The 17,401-nt window shown below is 43.3% G+C and overlaps 1 protein-coding gene across 5 annotated transcripts in view; it reads right to left on the reverse strand.

Annotated features, from left to right (window-relative positions):
- LOC126198586 (myrosinase 1-like) overlaps nt 1–17,401 on the reverse strand; it is a 206,267-nt gene that overhangs the window by 74,028 nt on the left and 114,838 nt on the right. For all 5 annotated transcript variants that reach the window (XM_049935028.1, XM_049935029.1, XM_049935027.1 and 2 more), the window contains one exon: nt 13,685–13,836. In XM_049935028.1, the coding sequence (XP_049790985.1) occupies nt 13,685–13,836 (152 nt within the window). The remainder of the gene's footprint in view (nt 1–13,684; nt 13,837–17,401) is intronic.

Genomic DNA, 17,401 nt, shown 5'->3' on the forward strand with positions numbered 1-17,401 from the left:
CTATGCAAGAGATGTATTTCAACAAGAACAAGACTACATTAAAGTTAAGTATATTAAAATCTCTCTTCTTTTCTTTATAGTTTTCATCCAGTCTCCTGTTTCAGAATTTACGCCCGTCTGCGTTAGTTTCGCGTGCACCTAGCCACTCATTGTGTCGAGACCTTAGGGAATCGACACAACAGTAAACCCTAGGCATTTAGTTGAATTTACAGCCTTCAGATTTGTGTGACTTATCGCTTAATCGAATTTTAGCTGATTTCTTTTAGTACTCCTGTGAATAATTTCGCACTTTTCTTTATTCAGGGTCAATTGCCACTTTTCGCACCATACAGATATCTTATCTAAATCATTTTGCAAGTCGTTTTGATCATCTGATGACTTTACAAGACGGTAAATGACAGCATCATCTGCAAACAGTCTAAGACGGCTACTCAGATTGTCTCCTAGATCGTTAATATAGATCAGGAACAACAGAGGGCCTATAACACTTCCTTGGGGAACAGCGGATATTACTTCTGTTTTACTCGATGATTTTCCGTCTATTACTACGAACTGTGACCTTTCTGACAGGAAATCACGAATCCAGTCGCACAACTGAGGCGATACTCCGTAGGCACGCAGTTTGATTAGAAGACGCTTGTGAGGAACGGTGTCGAAAGCCTTCTGGAAATCTAAAAATATGGAATCAATTTGACATCTCCTGTCGATAACACTTATTACTTCATGAGTATAAAGAGCTAGTGGTGTTTCACAAGAACGATATTTTCTGAATCCGTGCTGACGATATGTCAAAAAAATGGTTCAAATGGCTCTGAGCACTATGGGACTTAACTTCTGAGCTAAGGACATCACACACTTCCATGCTCGAGGCAGGATTCGAACCTGCGACCGTAGCAGTCGCGCCGTTCCAGACTGTAGCGCCTAGAACCGCTCGGCCACCCCGGGCGGCGACGATTTGTCAATAAATCGTTTTCTTCGAGGTACTTCATAATGTTCGAATACAGTATATGTTCTAAAACCCTACTGCAAATCGACGTTAGTGATATAGGCCTATAATTCAGCGGATTATTCCTACTTCCCTTTTTGGGTATTGGTGTGACTTGAGCAATTTTCCAGTCTTTAGGTACGTAAATTATGTCTAATGGGATGTCTTCCAATAATTACGGCAGCAGCCCACGTTAAGAACTAAAAAATGGTTCAAATGGCTCTGAGCACTATGGGACTCAACTGCTGTGGTTATCAGTCCCCTAGAACTTAGAACTACTTAAACCTAACTAACCTAAGGACATCACACACATCCATGCCCGAGGCAGGATTCGAACCTGCGACCGTAGCAGTCGCACGGTTCCGGACTGCGCGCCTAGAACCGCGAGACCACCGCGGCCGGCCCACGTTAAGAACTCGAGATTCTTGATTGTATTGAGTTTCTCATCTATAAATCAGGAACCAACGACAAGGGTCTTGAAAAACACTCACCAAACATCGACGGATCAACAGCATTATTTTTTACAACTTCTTTGAGTCTGCGTGTATTCTTAACTACAATTAGTGGATACAGCGAAAATTCACTTGCCCATCGTTTGCTAACGACGCTTCTCCCTTAAGCAAAATTTTGCGTAGATATATCGCATCGCTTGCACTTCCTTGGCGTATTTTACTCTCCACACTTCCAGTTTCTCAATTTTTTTACAATGTTTGCAAAGACATATCTTGAATGTCTGGCACGATCTGGTTATCATCAGTATATAACTGCACACATCGCTACTAGTTTTGCGACTTTCGCCATAAACGATATTCATTTTTTCGACTTTCGTATACATTATGACTCGCTCAGTAACTTTACAAACAAGTTATTGCTACAGCAGCAGAACACAGATCGCTGGGCTTCAAGCCCACAGCTAAACACAAGAACCACACCTAGGGTACGTGTTTGCTTACATTTGGTTTAACAGGACAGACGTTTGTGGAACGACTTATCCTGATGGCACAGGAATGGTCTGAGGCGTTGTAAACTTGATGCTACTTGATCTAATCTCATACATTTATGTCGATAAAATGCTTTTAGAAACTTCTTCAAATTCCACGAGAGAAAGTATATAGTTATATTAGAAAAAAGCAAAGGCGGTGTCGTAATTCGGTGACTATAAATGATAAAAATCACTTGTGAACGTCAGGAAATCGGCCATATTGTCCGCTGTAACTTGGGTGAAAACTGTACCTCGATCTATTTTCTCATAACTGTGGATATATGGAGTGGTTATAATTAAAACTAAACACAGAGGTTCAGCGTGGGCTCTAAATATCATGTGGCAGAGAAAATTGATAATCATTGTAATGCATTAATGTGGAAACGATTTAAGCACGAAAAATATTAGTTCCAGTTTTGGCCACAAGGTGCAAATCTGGCACAGTGATTGAAAGAAGGACTTCTCGAAATGTTTCCATACGTAATATTGTAGATTAGAAAAGGACGTGGGCAGAAAAGGTCAAACAACTAAGAAAGGCAAAATGATGATTTTATTACACTCCTGGAAATTGAAATAAGAACACCGTGAATTCATTGTCCCAGGAAGGGGAAACTTTATTGACACATTCCTGGGGTCAGATACATCACATGATCACACTGATAGAACCACAGGCACATAGACACAGGCAACAGAGCATGCACAATGTCGGCACTAGTACAGTGTATATCCACCTTTCGCAGCAATGCAGGCTGCTATTCTCCCATGGAGACGATCGTAGAGATGCTGGATGTAGTCCTGTGGAACGGCTTGCCATGCCATTTCCACCTGGCGCCTCAGTTGGACCAGCGTTCGTGCTGGACGTGCAGACCGCGTGAGACGACGCTTCATCCAGTCCCAAACATGCTCAATGGGGCACAGATCCGGAGATCTTGCTGGCCAGGGTAGTTGACTTACACCTTCTAGAGCACGTTGGGTGGCACGGGATACATGCGGACGTGCATTGTCCTGTTGGAACAGCACGTTCCCTTGCCGGTCTAGGAATGGTAGAACGATGGGTTCGATGACGGTTTGGATGTACCGTGCACTATTCAGTGTCCCCTCGACGATCACCAGTGGTGTACGGCCAGTGTAGGAGATCGCTCCCCACACCATGATGCCGGGTGTTGGCCCTGTGTGCCTCGGTCGTATGCAGTCCTGATTGTGGCGCTCACCTGCACGGCGCCAAACACGCATACGACCATCATTGGCACCAAGGCAGAAGCGACTCTCATCGCTGAAGACGACACGTCTCCATTCGTCCCTCCATTCACGCCTGTCGCGACACCACTGGAGGCGGGCTGCACGATGTTGGGGCGTGAGCGGAAGACGGCCTAACGGTGTGCGGGACCGTAGCCCAGCTTGATGGAGACGGTTGCGAATGGTCCTCGCCGATACCCCAGGAGCAACAGTGTCCCTAATTTGCTGGGAAGTGGCGGTGCGGTCCCCTACGGCACTGCGTAGGATCCTACGGTCTTGGCGTGCATCCGTGCGTCGCTGCGGTCCGGTCCCAGGTCGACGGGCACGTGCACCTTCCGCCGACCACTGGCGACAACATCGATGTACTGTGGAGACCTGACGCCCCACGTGTTGAGCAATTCGGCGGTACGTCCACCCGGCCTCCCGCATGCCCACTATACGCCCTCGCTCAAAGTCCGTCAACTGCACATACGGTTCACGTCCACGCTGTCGCGGCATGCTACCAGTGTTAAAGACTGCGATGGAGCTCCGTATGCCACGGCAAACTGGCTGACACTGACGGCGGCGGTGCACAAATGCTGCGCAGCTAGCGCCATTCGACGGCCAACACCGCGGTTCCTGGTGTGTCCGCTGTGCCGTGCGTGTGATCATTGCTTGTACAGCCCTCTCGCAGTGTCCGGAGCAAGTATGGTGGGTCTGACACACCGGTGTCAATGTGTTCTTTTTTCCATTTCCAGGAGTGTATTAACCGCCGCTTACACAGTTTGTTCGATACGAGCACCGGAGTCGTCGACGAAATGCTGTGCAGCCCCAGATTTGCACCTGGTGGCAAAAATTGGAACTAATTTTTTCGTGCGTAAATCGTTACCGCATTAGGGGAGGTTTACTATCTTTGGCCCGAGAAAAGCATGTTCTTTGAGAATTTTTTTCTCGGGATGTGTCATAGATATCAATGTCAAATTTGGTCAAACTTTATTAATATTTTCTCTACAAACTGAAATTTTCTCGACCACGAATGTCGAAGAGCAAAGGCGGAAGTGCCGTCGGAACGAAACAAAATTTCGATGTACACCTCCACACGCGGTGTGTTACAGGTCAGCCGGCTCGTCTGAAATCAAAATTGAGTTGACGTTAGCGAAGTATATAAGATTCTTTAGGAGTTGTACCTCGCTTAAGTTATTTGGACCATAGGAAACAAAATGGCGCCCATTTGAAAAAATAGGGTTTTCTCATCGATTTTTCGACTTCGTTGGCCAAGTAAAAGTATTTATAGTTGATGGAACGGAATACAAGAGGTACAACTGCTAGACAATTTAGTTAGCTTCGTCGGAAACAAAGAATCATGCTAATCGGTTCATTAGATTTGAAGTTACCATACCGCGCAATAAAAAAAGTCATTTCGAGAAAAATGCGTTTGAAGTTTTGACTACATATAAATGCAATATTATACAACTTACGTTCAATCTGCTATTCCGGGTCCATAAACTAGTCCTTCCTTTTCCTCATAGAGGGCGTTCTGCTCGGTCTGAGCCATCCTGCGCTGCTCCAGAGACGTTCGTACGGCCGGTGACAAGCGGTTTTCGGCCGCTTGAATCCAGAGGTCGTCCGAATGTTTGGCGAACTCCGTCGAATAGAGTCCCAGGGTGACCTCTCCATGGAGAGCAGCTGGTCGTGTTGATATTCGTCTAGATGTCCGGTAGCCTCTGCAATGCTCCACTTGCACCAACTAGTTTCCCCAGCCGGACAATTTTGGTGTTGTGGGTGGTCATCCGTCGAACACTTGTGGAAATACGTTGCCCAAATTCATGGTCTTCAGAATTGCTGAATACCCTTCGTTGAAGCTTCTCACTGCCAGGAAAGTCGCAATCTCCACAGTCTTCGCACCAGAATGCAAATGCTTGGGGGCTAACTTCCAAAAACACGCGTTCAAACTTTCATTTGAATTTTGTGTGTTTCCTTCCAAGCACTGGTACAATAACTCGTCCACTGAAAGAGTCTCGTAGATTGGATGAATCACTTTTTGACCTTCCTTGGAGAGCGGCTGGTCGTGTTGATATTCGTCCAGATGTACGGTAGCCTCTGCAATGCTCCACTTGCACCAACTAGTTTCCCCAGCCGGACAATTTAGGTATTGTGGGTGGTCATCCGTGGAACACTTGTGGAAATACGTTGCCCAAATTGCCTTCTTCATCTGTTCTACCGAATTGGAATGCCATCGGATTGCCAAGGCGTAGTACGTCATAAGCTTTTTGATCACTTTATCAGTTTTAGTCATGGACAAGAAAATAGAATAATTTTTCGCCGCTACAAAATCGAAATTCCCGATAAAACTGGTGCGTGAAAAAGGCCGATTTCAGGCAGGTGCATTTTTTTGTCCAACCGCGAATAACAAACATTTCCGTTCCGTACTCGGAACAACTGTTTCAGGGGAGGATTCTAAACACTTTTATGGATCCAAAAATGCAATTTTAAATCATCGATTTTTTGAACCAAAAGATAGTAAAAAATGGTTCAGATGGCTCTGAGCACTATGGGACTTAACATACGAGGTCATCAGTCCCCTATAACTTAGAACTACTTAAACCTAACTAACCTAAGGACATCACACACATCCATGGCCGAGGCAGGATTCGAACCTTCTACCGCAGCAAAAGATAGTAAACCTCCCCTTAACTCATTAGCATATCTCCCAAGATGCGCTGCCATACGATAATTGTAACCCACATTGGACCTCCGTGAGTAGGTACACTTCATTTATGACCACCTGAGTTTGGGGTGGTCTGTGTCAGCTGCCTTAATCTGTATATACGTTACTGCAGTTGCACCTAATTTCGTATACTCCAGATGACTGTAGCGGATCTGGTTGGTCTTTCGTGGATCTTAAAATGTCTTTTGGTTTATAGCTGATCAAAACAATTTATTCTAAAGCTTTACGCTGGATGATCATTCTGAAGTGATGTATTACGATCTTTATCTATGGGAGAAACAAGAAGTCTCGCTGCACTGTGGCCTGCTCTTCTTTGTGTTTTACATTCTCAGGTTTCAGAACTCGGTCTGCTTACTTTCCATCATTGCAATTTTTATTATCTATTGTTTATCTTAGATGGCTTAATTCTGGCTTTAAATTGGCTTCAACGGTGACACGATACGGTCTTGATGTCAGTATGCTGTGTTTATGCGGAAATTCTCAGATTGTCAATGACGTGAAGATCTTTCAGAGAGACACAACTCGTCATTAAAGGTATCGTCAGAGACTCCCCACAGATGTATGATAGGAGCGCTCTTGTCTTCTGTATACATAAACGATCTGTCAGATAGGGAGAGCAGCAACAGTTTGTTGATGAAACTGTAGATTACAAGGAAGTGCCGTCGTTGGTTGGCTATAGGACAATACAGGATGACGTGGACAGAATTTCTGTTAGGTTTAACGAATGGCAGTTTGCTCTAAATATGGGAACGCAGATGAGTAGGGAAAACAATCCTGTAATATTCGAATATTGCTGTAGTGGTGTGGTGCTTGAGACAGTCACATCGATTGAGTACCTAGGTATAACATTTCAAAGCGATATGAAATGGAATGAACATACAAGGTCCGGTGTAGGTAAGGTGAATAGTCGAATTCTGTTTATAAGGAGTATTCTACGGAAGTGCAGCTCATCTGTGAAAGGGATGTGCAGTAGGGAAGTGTAGCTCATCTGTAAAACAGCCCATCTGCACAACACTCGTGCGACCCATTCTTGAATACCGCTGGAATGTTCGGAATTCCCAGTCAATTAATAGACGTTCTGCAGTGGTAGGTTCGATCAAGATATGAGTGCTAGAGAACTGCTTCATGAAGTTTCTGAAGGCAATACGACATACTTTTCGCAAAACGCAATTTACACAGTTTACAGAACCAGCAAAGCAAAGCAATCATTCCACTATCAACGTAAATCTTGCATAAGGCTGAATCAAATCTATGCCTTTGTGGTATCTGTTCAGCAGTAGATGACGATACAGCTGTATCAAATGGATCTCTCGATACCATTCTTTTTCTGAAATTGTTTCTTTGAAATCTGCGTATCTTATTTTCAGTATGGATGTTTTCGGGACTATTCAGATATTTAGCGACTATCAGTCGAAATTTAATTTAACATACTGCATTTTTTCGTTTATACTTTGAAAATCTGTTTCTTTATAGTTTCATTTTATCCCTGAAAACATTAATTATCTTTCGAAATCATATTTGTCACTTTTGCCAGTCATCAGTAAATAAACTTTTGGCCATTGATAAATTAATAAAAACTCATTATAGAAATTATGTTTATGGTTAGGAAATCATTCATTCTTTTTAAAAGATATTTGTAATTCGTATAATATTTTCTACATAAAGATTTTCGCAGTCTGAGCGTTCTGACATTCATTAAACTCTTTGTACTATCGAAGTGTAATTTCCTTGCCAATTTTGTGTTTTCTGTAAACAGTTGAAGAATAGGAGTCTGCGAGAAAAGTTTGTGGAGAACAGACATGGGGAGATACATCTGGGACTTATTCTCATAGTATTTTGTTTTTATGTAGGATTTGTAAAGATTCGACCATGTATGAAAGTTTTTATATTCAAGAATGTTTTGATTTTGATTCTGATCAACTACAGAAAAGTGGTTATAAATAAATCTCTTATTTAAACGGTCATCCAATGGCACTTTCTCAGAAGTGAAGAGGAACTGATTATTGGCATAACTGTTTCATGAACGCATTACGCCGGACCATCGATAGCAAGGAGAAAGATTTGGTCCAAAAACGTTTCAAACCCTGACCTTTTGCAGAGAGCATACCCCTTCTATTTCACAGAACAGTGAGCTGTGACATTATCTACAACATTAAGAGTACAAGATGACTATAATTGTCTAACAGCTCTTTATAACAACAATAAACATAGGCACTGCCTATCTACAACCTTAGTTATAAAATTGATCAGAATACATTTCTATGTCTGCTATTCTAGACATAAATGTCGAAAAACAATTTTATTTTAATTAACTCTCATGATGTTTAAACAGACTGTGTGACTGGATTTTTAGACGCCTCACAAATACAAGGTAAGAGAAATCACGCTTTGTACGGAAGCAGATAGGAATCACCTTTTCCCTCACGCCATTCGCGAGTGCAACGAGAGAGAGAGAGAGAGAGAGAGAGAGAGAGAGAGAGAGACTAGCTGTGGTACAAGGTACCCTCCATCATGAACAGTATGGTGGCTTGCGCATATGTATGTAGATGTACCATAACATTAGGTGCTGCTGTAGGTATATAAAAACACCCTTGTATTCGAATGCAATGTTGTGTCAAAATTTGAAAGCAACCGCTGAAGAACTTTCGGAACATACTATTTATGTAGATAAGACTTTGCAACATGTGTATCGCAAACTACTTGGTGATTTTGTTACGATTATATTATCATTAGTTATGTGAACTTGCTACATTTTGTTTGGAGTGGAAAATATTCGTCTTCTCCCCAGAAGGAAGTGATTCTACAGGATTCGGCAAATTCTCGTAGGTTCGGCAGAAGATTTTTCATGGTGCATCCAAAGCAGGGAATGAGCAGCTCCTGGGTGGTCGCCAGTTTTAGCGGAAATGGTCCCATTTCCCGAAATACTGCATTGTACCTATTGTTGACAGTTCCTCGTGTTAATCTGCTTGCCAACAGCATCTTCATTTACGTCTACATCTACATACATACTCCGCAAGCCACCTGACGGTGTGTGGCGGAGGGTACCTTGAGTACCTCTATCGGTTCTCCCTTCTATTCCAGTCTTGTATTGTTCGTGGGAAGAAGGATTGTCGGTATGCCTCTGTGTGGGCTCTAATCTCTCTGATTTTATCCTCATGGTCTCTTCGCGAGATATACATAGGAGAGAGCAATATACTGCTTGACTCCTCGGTGAAGGTATGTTCTCGAAACTTCAACAAAAGCCCGTACTGAGCTACTGACTGTCTCTCCTGCAAAGTCGTCCACTGGAGTTTGTCTATCATCTCCGTAACGCTTTCGCGATTACTAAATGATCCTGTAACGAAGCGCGCTGCTCTCCGCTGAATCTTCTCTATCTCTTCTATCAAACCTATCTGGTACGGATCCCACACTGCTGAGCAGTATTCAAGCAGTGGGCGAACAAGCGTACTGTAACCTACTTCCTTTGTTTTCGGATTACATTTCCTTAGGATTCTTCCAATGAATCTCAGTCTGGCATCTGCTTTACCGACGATCAACTTTATATGATCATTCCATTTTAAATCACTCCTAATGCGTACTCCCAGATAATTTATAGAATTAACTGCTTCCAGTTGCTGACCTGCTATATTGTAGCTAAATGATAAGGGATCTTTCTTTCTATATATTCGCAGCACATTACACTTGTCTACATTGAAATTCAATTGCCATTCCCTGCACCATGCGTCGATCCGCTGCAGATCCTCCTGCATTTCAGTACAATTTTCCATTGTTACAACCTCTCGATATACCACAGCATCATCCGCAAAAAGCCTCATCGAACTTCCGATGTCATCCACAAGGTCATTTATGTATATTGTGAATAGCAACGCTCCTACGACAATCCCCTGCGGCACACCTGAAATCACTCTTACTTCGGAAGACTTATCTCCATTGAGAATGACATGCTGCGTTCTGTTATCTAGGAACTCTTCAATCCAATCACACAATTGGTTTGATAGTCCATATGCTCTTACTTTGTTCATTAAACGATTGTGGGGAACTGTATCGAACGCCTTGCGGAAGTCAAGAAACACGACATCTACCTGTGAACCCGTGTCTATGGCCCTCTGAGTCTCATGGACGAATAGCGCGAGCTGGGTTTCACACGATCGTCTTTTTCGAAACCCATGTTGATTCCTACAGAGTAGATTTCTAATCTCCAGAAAAGTCATTATACTCGAACATAATACGTGTTCCAAAATTCTACAACTGATCGACGTTATAGATATGCGTCTATAGTTCTGCACATCTGTTCAACGTCCCTTCTTGGAAACGGGGATGACCTGTGCCCTTTTCCAATCCTTTGGAACGCCACGCTCTTCTAGAGACATACGGTACACCGCTGCAAGAAGGGGGGCAAGTTGCTTCGCGTACTCTGTGTAAAATCGAACTGGTACCCCATCAGGTCCAGCGGCCTTTCCTCTTTTGAGTGATTTTAATTGTTTCTCTGTCCCTCTGTCGTCTATTTCGATATCTACCATTTTGTCATCTGTGCGACAATCTAGAGAAGGAACTACAGTGCAGTCTTCCTCTGTGAAACAGCTTTGGAAAAAGACATTTAATATTTCGGCCTTTAGTCTGTCATCCTCTGTTTCAGTACCAGTTTGGTCACAGAGTGTCTGGACATTTTGTTTTGATCCACCTACCGCTTTGACATAAGACCAAAATTTCTTAGAATTTTCTGCCAAGTCAGTACATAGAACTTTACTTTCGAATTTATTGAATGCCTCTCGCATAGCCCTCCTCACACTACATTTCGCTTCGCGTAATTTTTGTTTGTCTGCAAGTCTTTGGCTATGTTTATGTTTGCTGTGAAGTTCCCTTTGCTTCCGCAGCAGTTTTCTAACTCGGTTGTTGAACCACGGTGGCTCTTTTCCATTTCTTACGATCTTGCTGGCACATACTCATCTAACGCATATTGTACGATGGTTTTGAACTTTTTCCACAGATCCTCAACACTATCTGTACTTGAGACAAAACTTTTGTGTTGAGCCATCTGGTACTCTGAAATCTGCTTTTTGTCACTTTTGCTAAACAGAAAAATCTTCCTACCTTTTTTAATATTTCTATTTACGGCTGAAATCATCGATGCAGTAACCGCTTTATGATCGCTGATTCCCTGTTCTGCGTTAACTGTTTCAAATAGTTCGCGTCTGTTTGTCACCCGAAGGTCTAATATGTTATCGCCACGAGTCGATTCTCTGTTTAACTGCTCAAGGTAGTTTTCAGATAAAGCACTTCAAAAATTTCACTGGATTCTTTGTCCCTGCCACCCGTTATCAACGTTTGAGTCTCCCAGTCTATATCCGGCAAATTAAAATCTCCACCCAGAACTATAACATGGTAGGGAAATCTACTCGAAATATTTACCAAATTATCCTTCAGGTGCTCAGTCACAACAGCTGCTGAGCCAGGGCGCCTATAGAGACATCCTATTACCATGTCTGAGCCTGCTTTAACAGTGACCTTCACCCAAATTATTTCACATTTTGGATCTCCGTCAATTTCCTTCGATACTATTGCACTTCTTATCGCTATAAACACACCTCCCCCTTCACTGTCCAGCCTGTCTCTGCGGTATACATTCCAATCTGACGTTCGCCTCCACAGCTTTCCTCCGATGAGTGCCTGAAGGTGAAATTTGCCTTTCTGTCTGTTCATCAAGGGGTAGCTGCCTGCCAGCACTTCTCTAGCGTGAGAAAGTTCGGTGCTTTCCTCCAAAAATGCGGACTGTCCAATCCAAAGTAATGCACCAACCACAAGAATCAGTGCAGATGGTGCTGAGCAATGGAGAGAGACTGTTCGAAACCAGTACCAGCCTCCTGGATCGCAATGATGCCGTTTGCAATTTCTGAATGGGAATTGCGCTTGAGAATCATGAGCGTACAGGAGAGAACTTGGACAGCAGAGGTTTTGCTTCCCAACTATAATCTGGTGCTGACTGGCACCCCATTGTATTTGAAGAATGTGTGTTTCGTCCGTGAAGTAGCTCAGAAAGCAGCTCGCATTTTTCTCATTTTGTTATTTATCTGGAATAATCAATTACTCAAATTAAATGTTAGTTTTATTTATCTTTCTTTTGCGTGCTGCCCAGATTTCGAAGAATTCTTATTCATTTTTGATTCCTGCAGTCTTTCAATTAAATATAAGTCCCACAGGTTTTAGTGTCATTTTAGTTTAGTTTTTGAACATTCCTCTGTAATATTCATTGTCAATTGTTCACTTACTTAGACTGAATAAAAATTTTATATTCCCCACCTGACTTACACTTTGAGATCCTTAATGTCCTACAGCTGCAGTAGTTGACGCATAAGCTGTCGAACTATATTTCGATCTATTCCTGCTCTATTAATTGCATCACTGTTCGTGTTAATTATGTCATACATACCGCATAGGGACTTGTTATCCTGTAAGTAGAATGTAAATTAATTCCCATAAATCAGTGAAATCTAAATTTCACATGTTGGTTAATTGCCGAACAAATGATAAAGCTAACATTTTGGGTCCTTTTTAAAGACGAAATCCGACTCCTACAAATAAATGATTTTACTTTCATCCAAAATCTATTACTATTATGGTTTATTTACAGGCCAACGAAAATCTAATTTCCTAGCTAATCCTGCCCTACAGCTTATTACAGAGAGCATAATGCCAATGACTCTTGTAAGCCAAGCATGTTGTAAAAGTATTGCTTAATCTATTGCATTACATTATACACCTTAATGGCATATGTCTTTTTCCCTAAATATGAAGTTTTCCTCGAAGTTGAGTAAAATGTGGTGCAAGAGAAGACGTATTGAAAAGTGATTTGAGGTTTGAGGAGAATGGCGACGGGCAGTATGAAGTCCACGCCTGTAAATTCACTGTACATCGACATTTGCGATCGTAATCGAACTCCAAAGGAAACTCTCCTCATGTGTAAGGTTGGAGTGCCGTTCTTGAGGACTTCTGGTCTTACCTACCAAGGACTTACATAATGTACACCACAATAAATTTATTTATTTATATCTATTGATTTCCTTACGTTCCATAAAACAATTTGGGCTAAAAATATTCGGACATGTTATAAAGGGTTCCCTACAAACATAATTTACAGAATGCAAAAGTTTTTCAATGGCATATTCACACAACTAACACAAAGTCGCGAACCTTTAGCACAAAGATTAAAGAAATGCAACACAGGTAGAGTAGTGTGTAGCTTTCTGAACAGTGGCAAAGGTAATATTTATCAAGTGAAAATTGTTTTTCTCCTAGCGTTCGCAATGAGAATGCAACGCTTCTTTTTCAAAAAATTGACATTACTGATCACACTTACCACGAGAGGGATTTTCTGCAGGTGTAGAAGAAGAATTCTGAGATGCTCGAACAACAGACTACATAAAAATAGCGGGTTACTAGGACATATCGTTTAATAGTACTTTTTTGGGATGAGAAAATGTTTGAATGCACTCGTTTGTCCTATCATAGTCCACTGTGTAAGATAAAGTAAAAATAAGAAAAGTAAACAATCTTTCACTTTCCACTTTCGATGAGAAGGCACCTTACAGCGAAAGCAGAAGCATTCAGTTTCTGCACACGATCCTGAATGTGATACATCCAAGAAAGCTCTACTTCTATATATTCAGTCCTCCGAATTTAAAGTGTCGTGCCTTTTAGGTTGATGAACTTTTACTCTCTATGAGTTCATTTACTTTCCCTGTGCTTCAGTTAACTAGTGAGATGTTGGGGTACTTACGTCTTTAATAGCTGAAGAATCAACTACTGGGTAGCCATCTAAGAGGCTGCTGACAGCCCCGATATCATACTGCATGGATGGAATGCTGCCTGACGTTCCGTTAGTGATTTGATACGATGAGTAGTGTGTGATTCCCAAGAAGTCGGAAGCATCTATTAACAATCAAATGTTTGTTTCAGAACGTCTGGAAATGAAAACGAAAAAGGGTAGAATTTAATGTCTTGCCTGCGTTGTGATAGTGAGCCTCCTGAGAGAATTCGCGCCTCATGATTTTGTGATTCTGCTATTGTTACTGCTACCAGTACTTGCTACTAATATTACCAGTACTTTGATTATTAATAATTTCATTGATCTCTCTCTCTCTCTCTCTCTCTCTGTCACACACACACACACACACACACACACACACACACACACATATATATATATATATATATATATATATATATATATATATATATATACAACACACACACACACACACACACACACAAAACGCACGGACAAAAACAAAATGGCTCTGAGCACTATGGGACTTAACATCTATGGTCATCAGTCCCCTAGAACTTAGAACTACTTAAACCTAACTAACCTAAGGACATCACACACATCCATGCCCGAGGCAGGATTCGAACCTGCGACCGTAGCAGTCGCGCCGTTCCGGACTGAGCGCCTAGAACCGCTAGACCACCGCGGCCGGCGGACAAAAACACTGCCTGTGTTGTATTGGTAACCTATTTGTTGTGCTCAGTAAGAATAGCAGATGCTACGTCTATATTTTGTTGTACTTTTCATCAGTAAAGTAAAAGCTTGTCTGGTGTAAGAATTTGTGGCTAATATTCAGGGCACGTTCCTCACATACACACTGCCTGTCATAAAGCGTGAAGCACGCAGAAGACGTGTTCAGATCACAATGTAACTTATTGCACGTAGGCACCATTGGCTGGTATGTAAATTATTAGGTTTGCAATTCTCTGTGACAGGTAGTACGTCCGCCAGAATGTTTTAGGTATGTTCGTGTTTAGTATTGCAAGGCGTGGTATGATATATAGAGAAGAGCCAAAGATACTGGTACACCTGCCTAATATCGTGTAGAGCCACCGCTAGCACGCAGGAGTGCCGCAACACGACGCGACATGGACTCGAGTAATGTCTGAAGTACTGTTGGAGCGAAAACCACGAATCGTGCAGGGCCGTCCACAAATCCCTAAGAGTACGAGAAGGTGGAGATCTCTTCTGAACAGAACGTTGCAAGGCATCCCAGATATGCTCAATAATGTTCGTGTCTAGGGTGTTTGGTGGCCAGCGTAAGTGTTTAAACTTAGAAGAGTGTTCCTGGAGCTATTCTGTAGCAATTCTGGACGTGTGGGGTGTCGCTTTGTCTTACTGGAATTGCCGAAGTCCGTCGGAATACGCAATGGACATGAATGGATGCATGTGATCAGACAGGATGGTTACGTACGTACGTGTCACCTGTCAGAGTCGTATGTAGACGTACCAGGGGTCCGTATCACTCTAACTGCACACACCCCACACCATTACAGAGCCTCCACCAGCTTGAACAGTTCCCTGCTGACATATAGGGTCCATGGATTCGTGACGTTGTCTCCATAGCCGTACACGTCCGCCCTCTCGATACAATTTGAAACGAAACTCGTCCGACCAGGCAACATGTTTCCAGTCATCAACAGTCCAATGTCGGCGTTGACGGACCCAGACGAGGGGTAAAGCTTTGTGTCAAGCAGTCATGAAGGGTAGACGAGTGGGCCTTCGGCTCCGAAAACCCATATCGATGATGTTCTGTTGAATGATTCGCACGCTGACGCTTGTTGATGGTCTAGCATTGAAATCTGCAGCAATTTGCCGAAGGGTTGCACTTCTGTCACGTTGAACGATTCTTTTCAGTCGTCGCTGGTCCCGTTCCTGCAGGATCAGTCGTCGTTGGTCATGTTGTAGGCCGTTTTTCCGGCCGCAGCGATGTCGTAGATTTGATGTTTTACCGGATTCCTGACATTCACGGTACACTCGTGGAATGGTCGTGCGGGAAAATCCCCACTTCATATGGTTCAAATGGCTCTAAGCACTATGGGACTTAACATCTGAGGTCATCAGTCCCGTAGACTTAGAACTACTTAAACCTGAGTATACCACACACATCCATGCCCGAGGCAGGACTCGAACCTGAGACCGTAGCAGCAGCGCGGTTCCGGAATGAAGCGCCTAGAACCGTTCGGCCACAGCGGCCGGCTTTACATATCTCTGTATTTGAATAAGCATGCCTATACCAGTTTCTTTGACGCTTCAGTGCAATTGAGATGTGAAAAGCGTCACATGATCAGCGATAAAGGTGGTGGTGGTTAGTGTTTAACGTCCCGTCGACAACGAGGTCATTAGAGACGGAGCGTAAGCTCAGGTTAGGGGAGGATTGGGAGGGAAATCGGCCGTGCCCTTTCAAAGGAACCATCCCGGCATTTGCCTGAAACGATTTAGGAAAATCACGGAAAACCTAAATCAGGATGGCCGGAGACGGGATTGAACCGTCGTCCTCCCGAATGCGAGTCCAGTGTGCTAACCACTGCGCCACCTCGCTCGGTAGCGATAAATGAGTGACACGTTGATGCCATGAGATCGGTGCGGAACAGCGTTATCAGCACCTGACAGAGGTTTTGAAAGCGGCCTCAGTGTAGGTCTCCGTTTGGCCAGCTTGTCGAATCGTGCAGTGCCCAAATTTATGCCGCATTAGGATTGACAGGGGCCCGGTGCGTAACTGCGTGGAAACAGGAGGGCAAGCAGATGCGTCGTCAGTGTTCCCATCGACCACATCTGACCACTGGCAGGAGTGGATCACCATGTTGTGCACCAACAACATCGTAACTTCTTTACAGCTGCGCCCGCCATCGGAGAATAAGGCATGCAATATACTGTATCATCCCACACCCCATTGGTCGGAGGATAGTAGCAGCCGGATTATGGAATTACCATCCCACACGTAGACTGACATTAATACCACAGCAAAAATAGCTGCGTTAGGAGTGGTGCAGTGACTGGGAAGCATGGACTATTGATAAATGGGATCGCATTGTTTTCAGCGATAAACTGCGTTTCTGCCACCGTTGGCGAGTTTCTCAGCAATCTGGAGAGGTCCCATTCTTCCAATGTTTTGGAGAGACAGAACTGTGTTACTCGTGTCGCCATGGTTTTGGGAGGGATGGGGTATGATTTCAGGTCAAGACTGGCGGTGATTAAGGGAAGTTGTAGAATTTTGGAGCACGTATTATGTTCGAGTATAATAACTTTTCTGGAGACTAGAAATCTACTCTGTAGGAATCAGCATGGGTTTCGAAAAAGACGGTCGTCTGAAACCCAGCTCGCGCTATTCGTCCACGAGACTCAGAGGGCCATAGACACGGGTTCACAGGTAGATGCCGTGTTTCTTGACTTCCGCAAGGCGTTCGATACAGTTCCCCACAGTCGTTTAATGAACAAAGTAAGAGCATTTGGACTATCAGACCAATTGTGTGATTGGATTGAAGAGTTCCTAGATAACAGAACGCAGCATGTCATTCTCAACGGAGAGAAGTCTTCCGAAGTAAGAGTGATTTCAGGTGTGCCGCAGGGGAGTGTCATAGGACGGTTGCTATTCACAATATACATAAATGACCTTGTGGATGACATCGGAAGTTCACTGAGGCTTTTTGCAGATGATGCTGTGGTGTA

The sequence above is a fragment of the Schistocerca nitens genome, chromosome 8 (assembly GCF_023898315.1).
Source record: "Schistocerca nitens isolate TAMUIC-IGC-003100 chromosome 8, iqSchNite1.1, whole genome shotgun sequence".
In the NCBI taxonomy this organism is placed as follows: Eukaryota; Metazoa; Arthropoda; class Insecta; order Orthoptera; family Acrididae; genus Schistocerca; species Schistocerca nitens.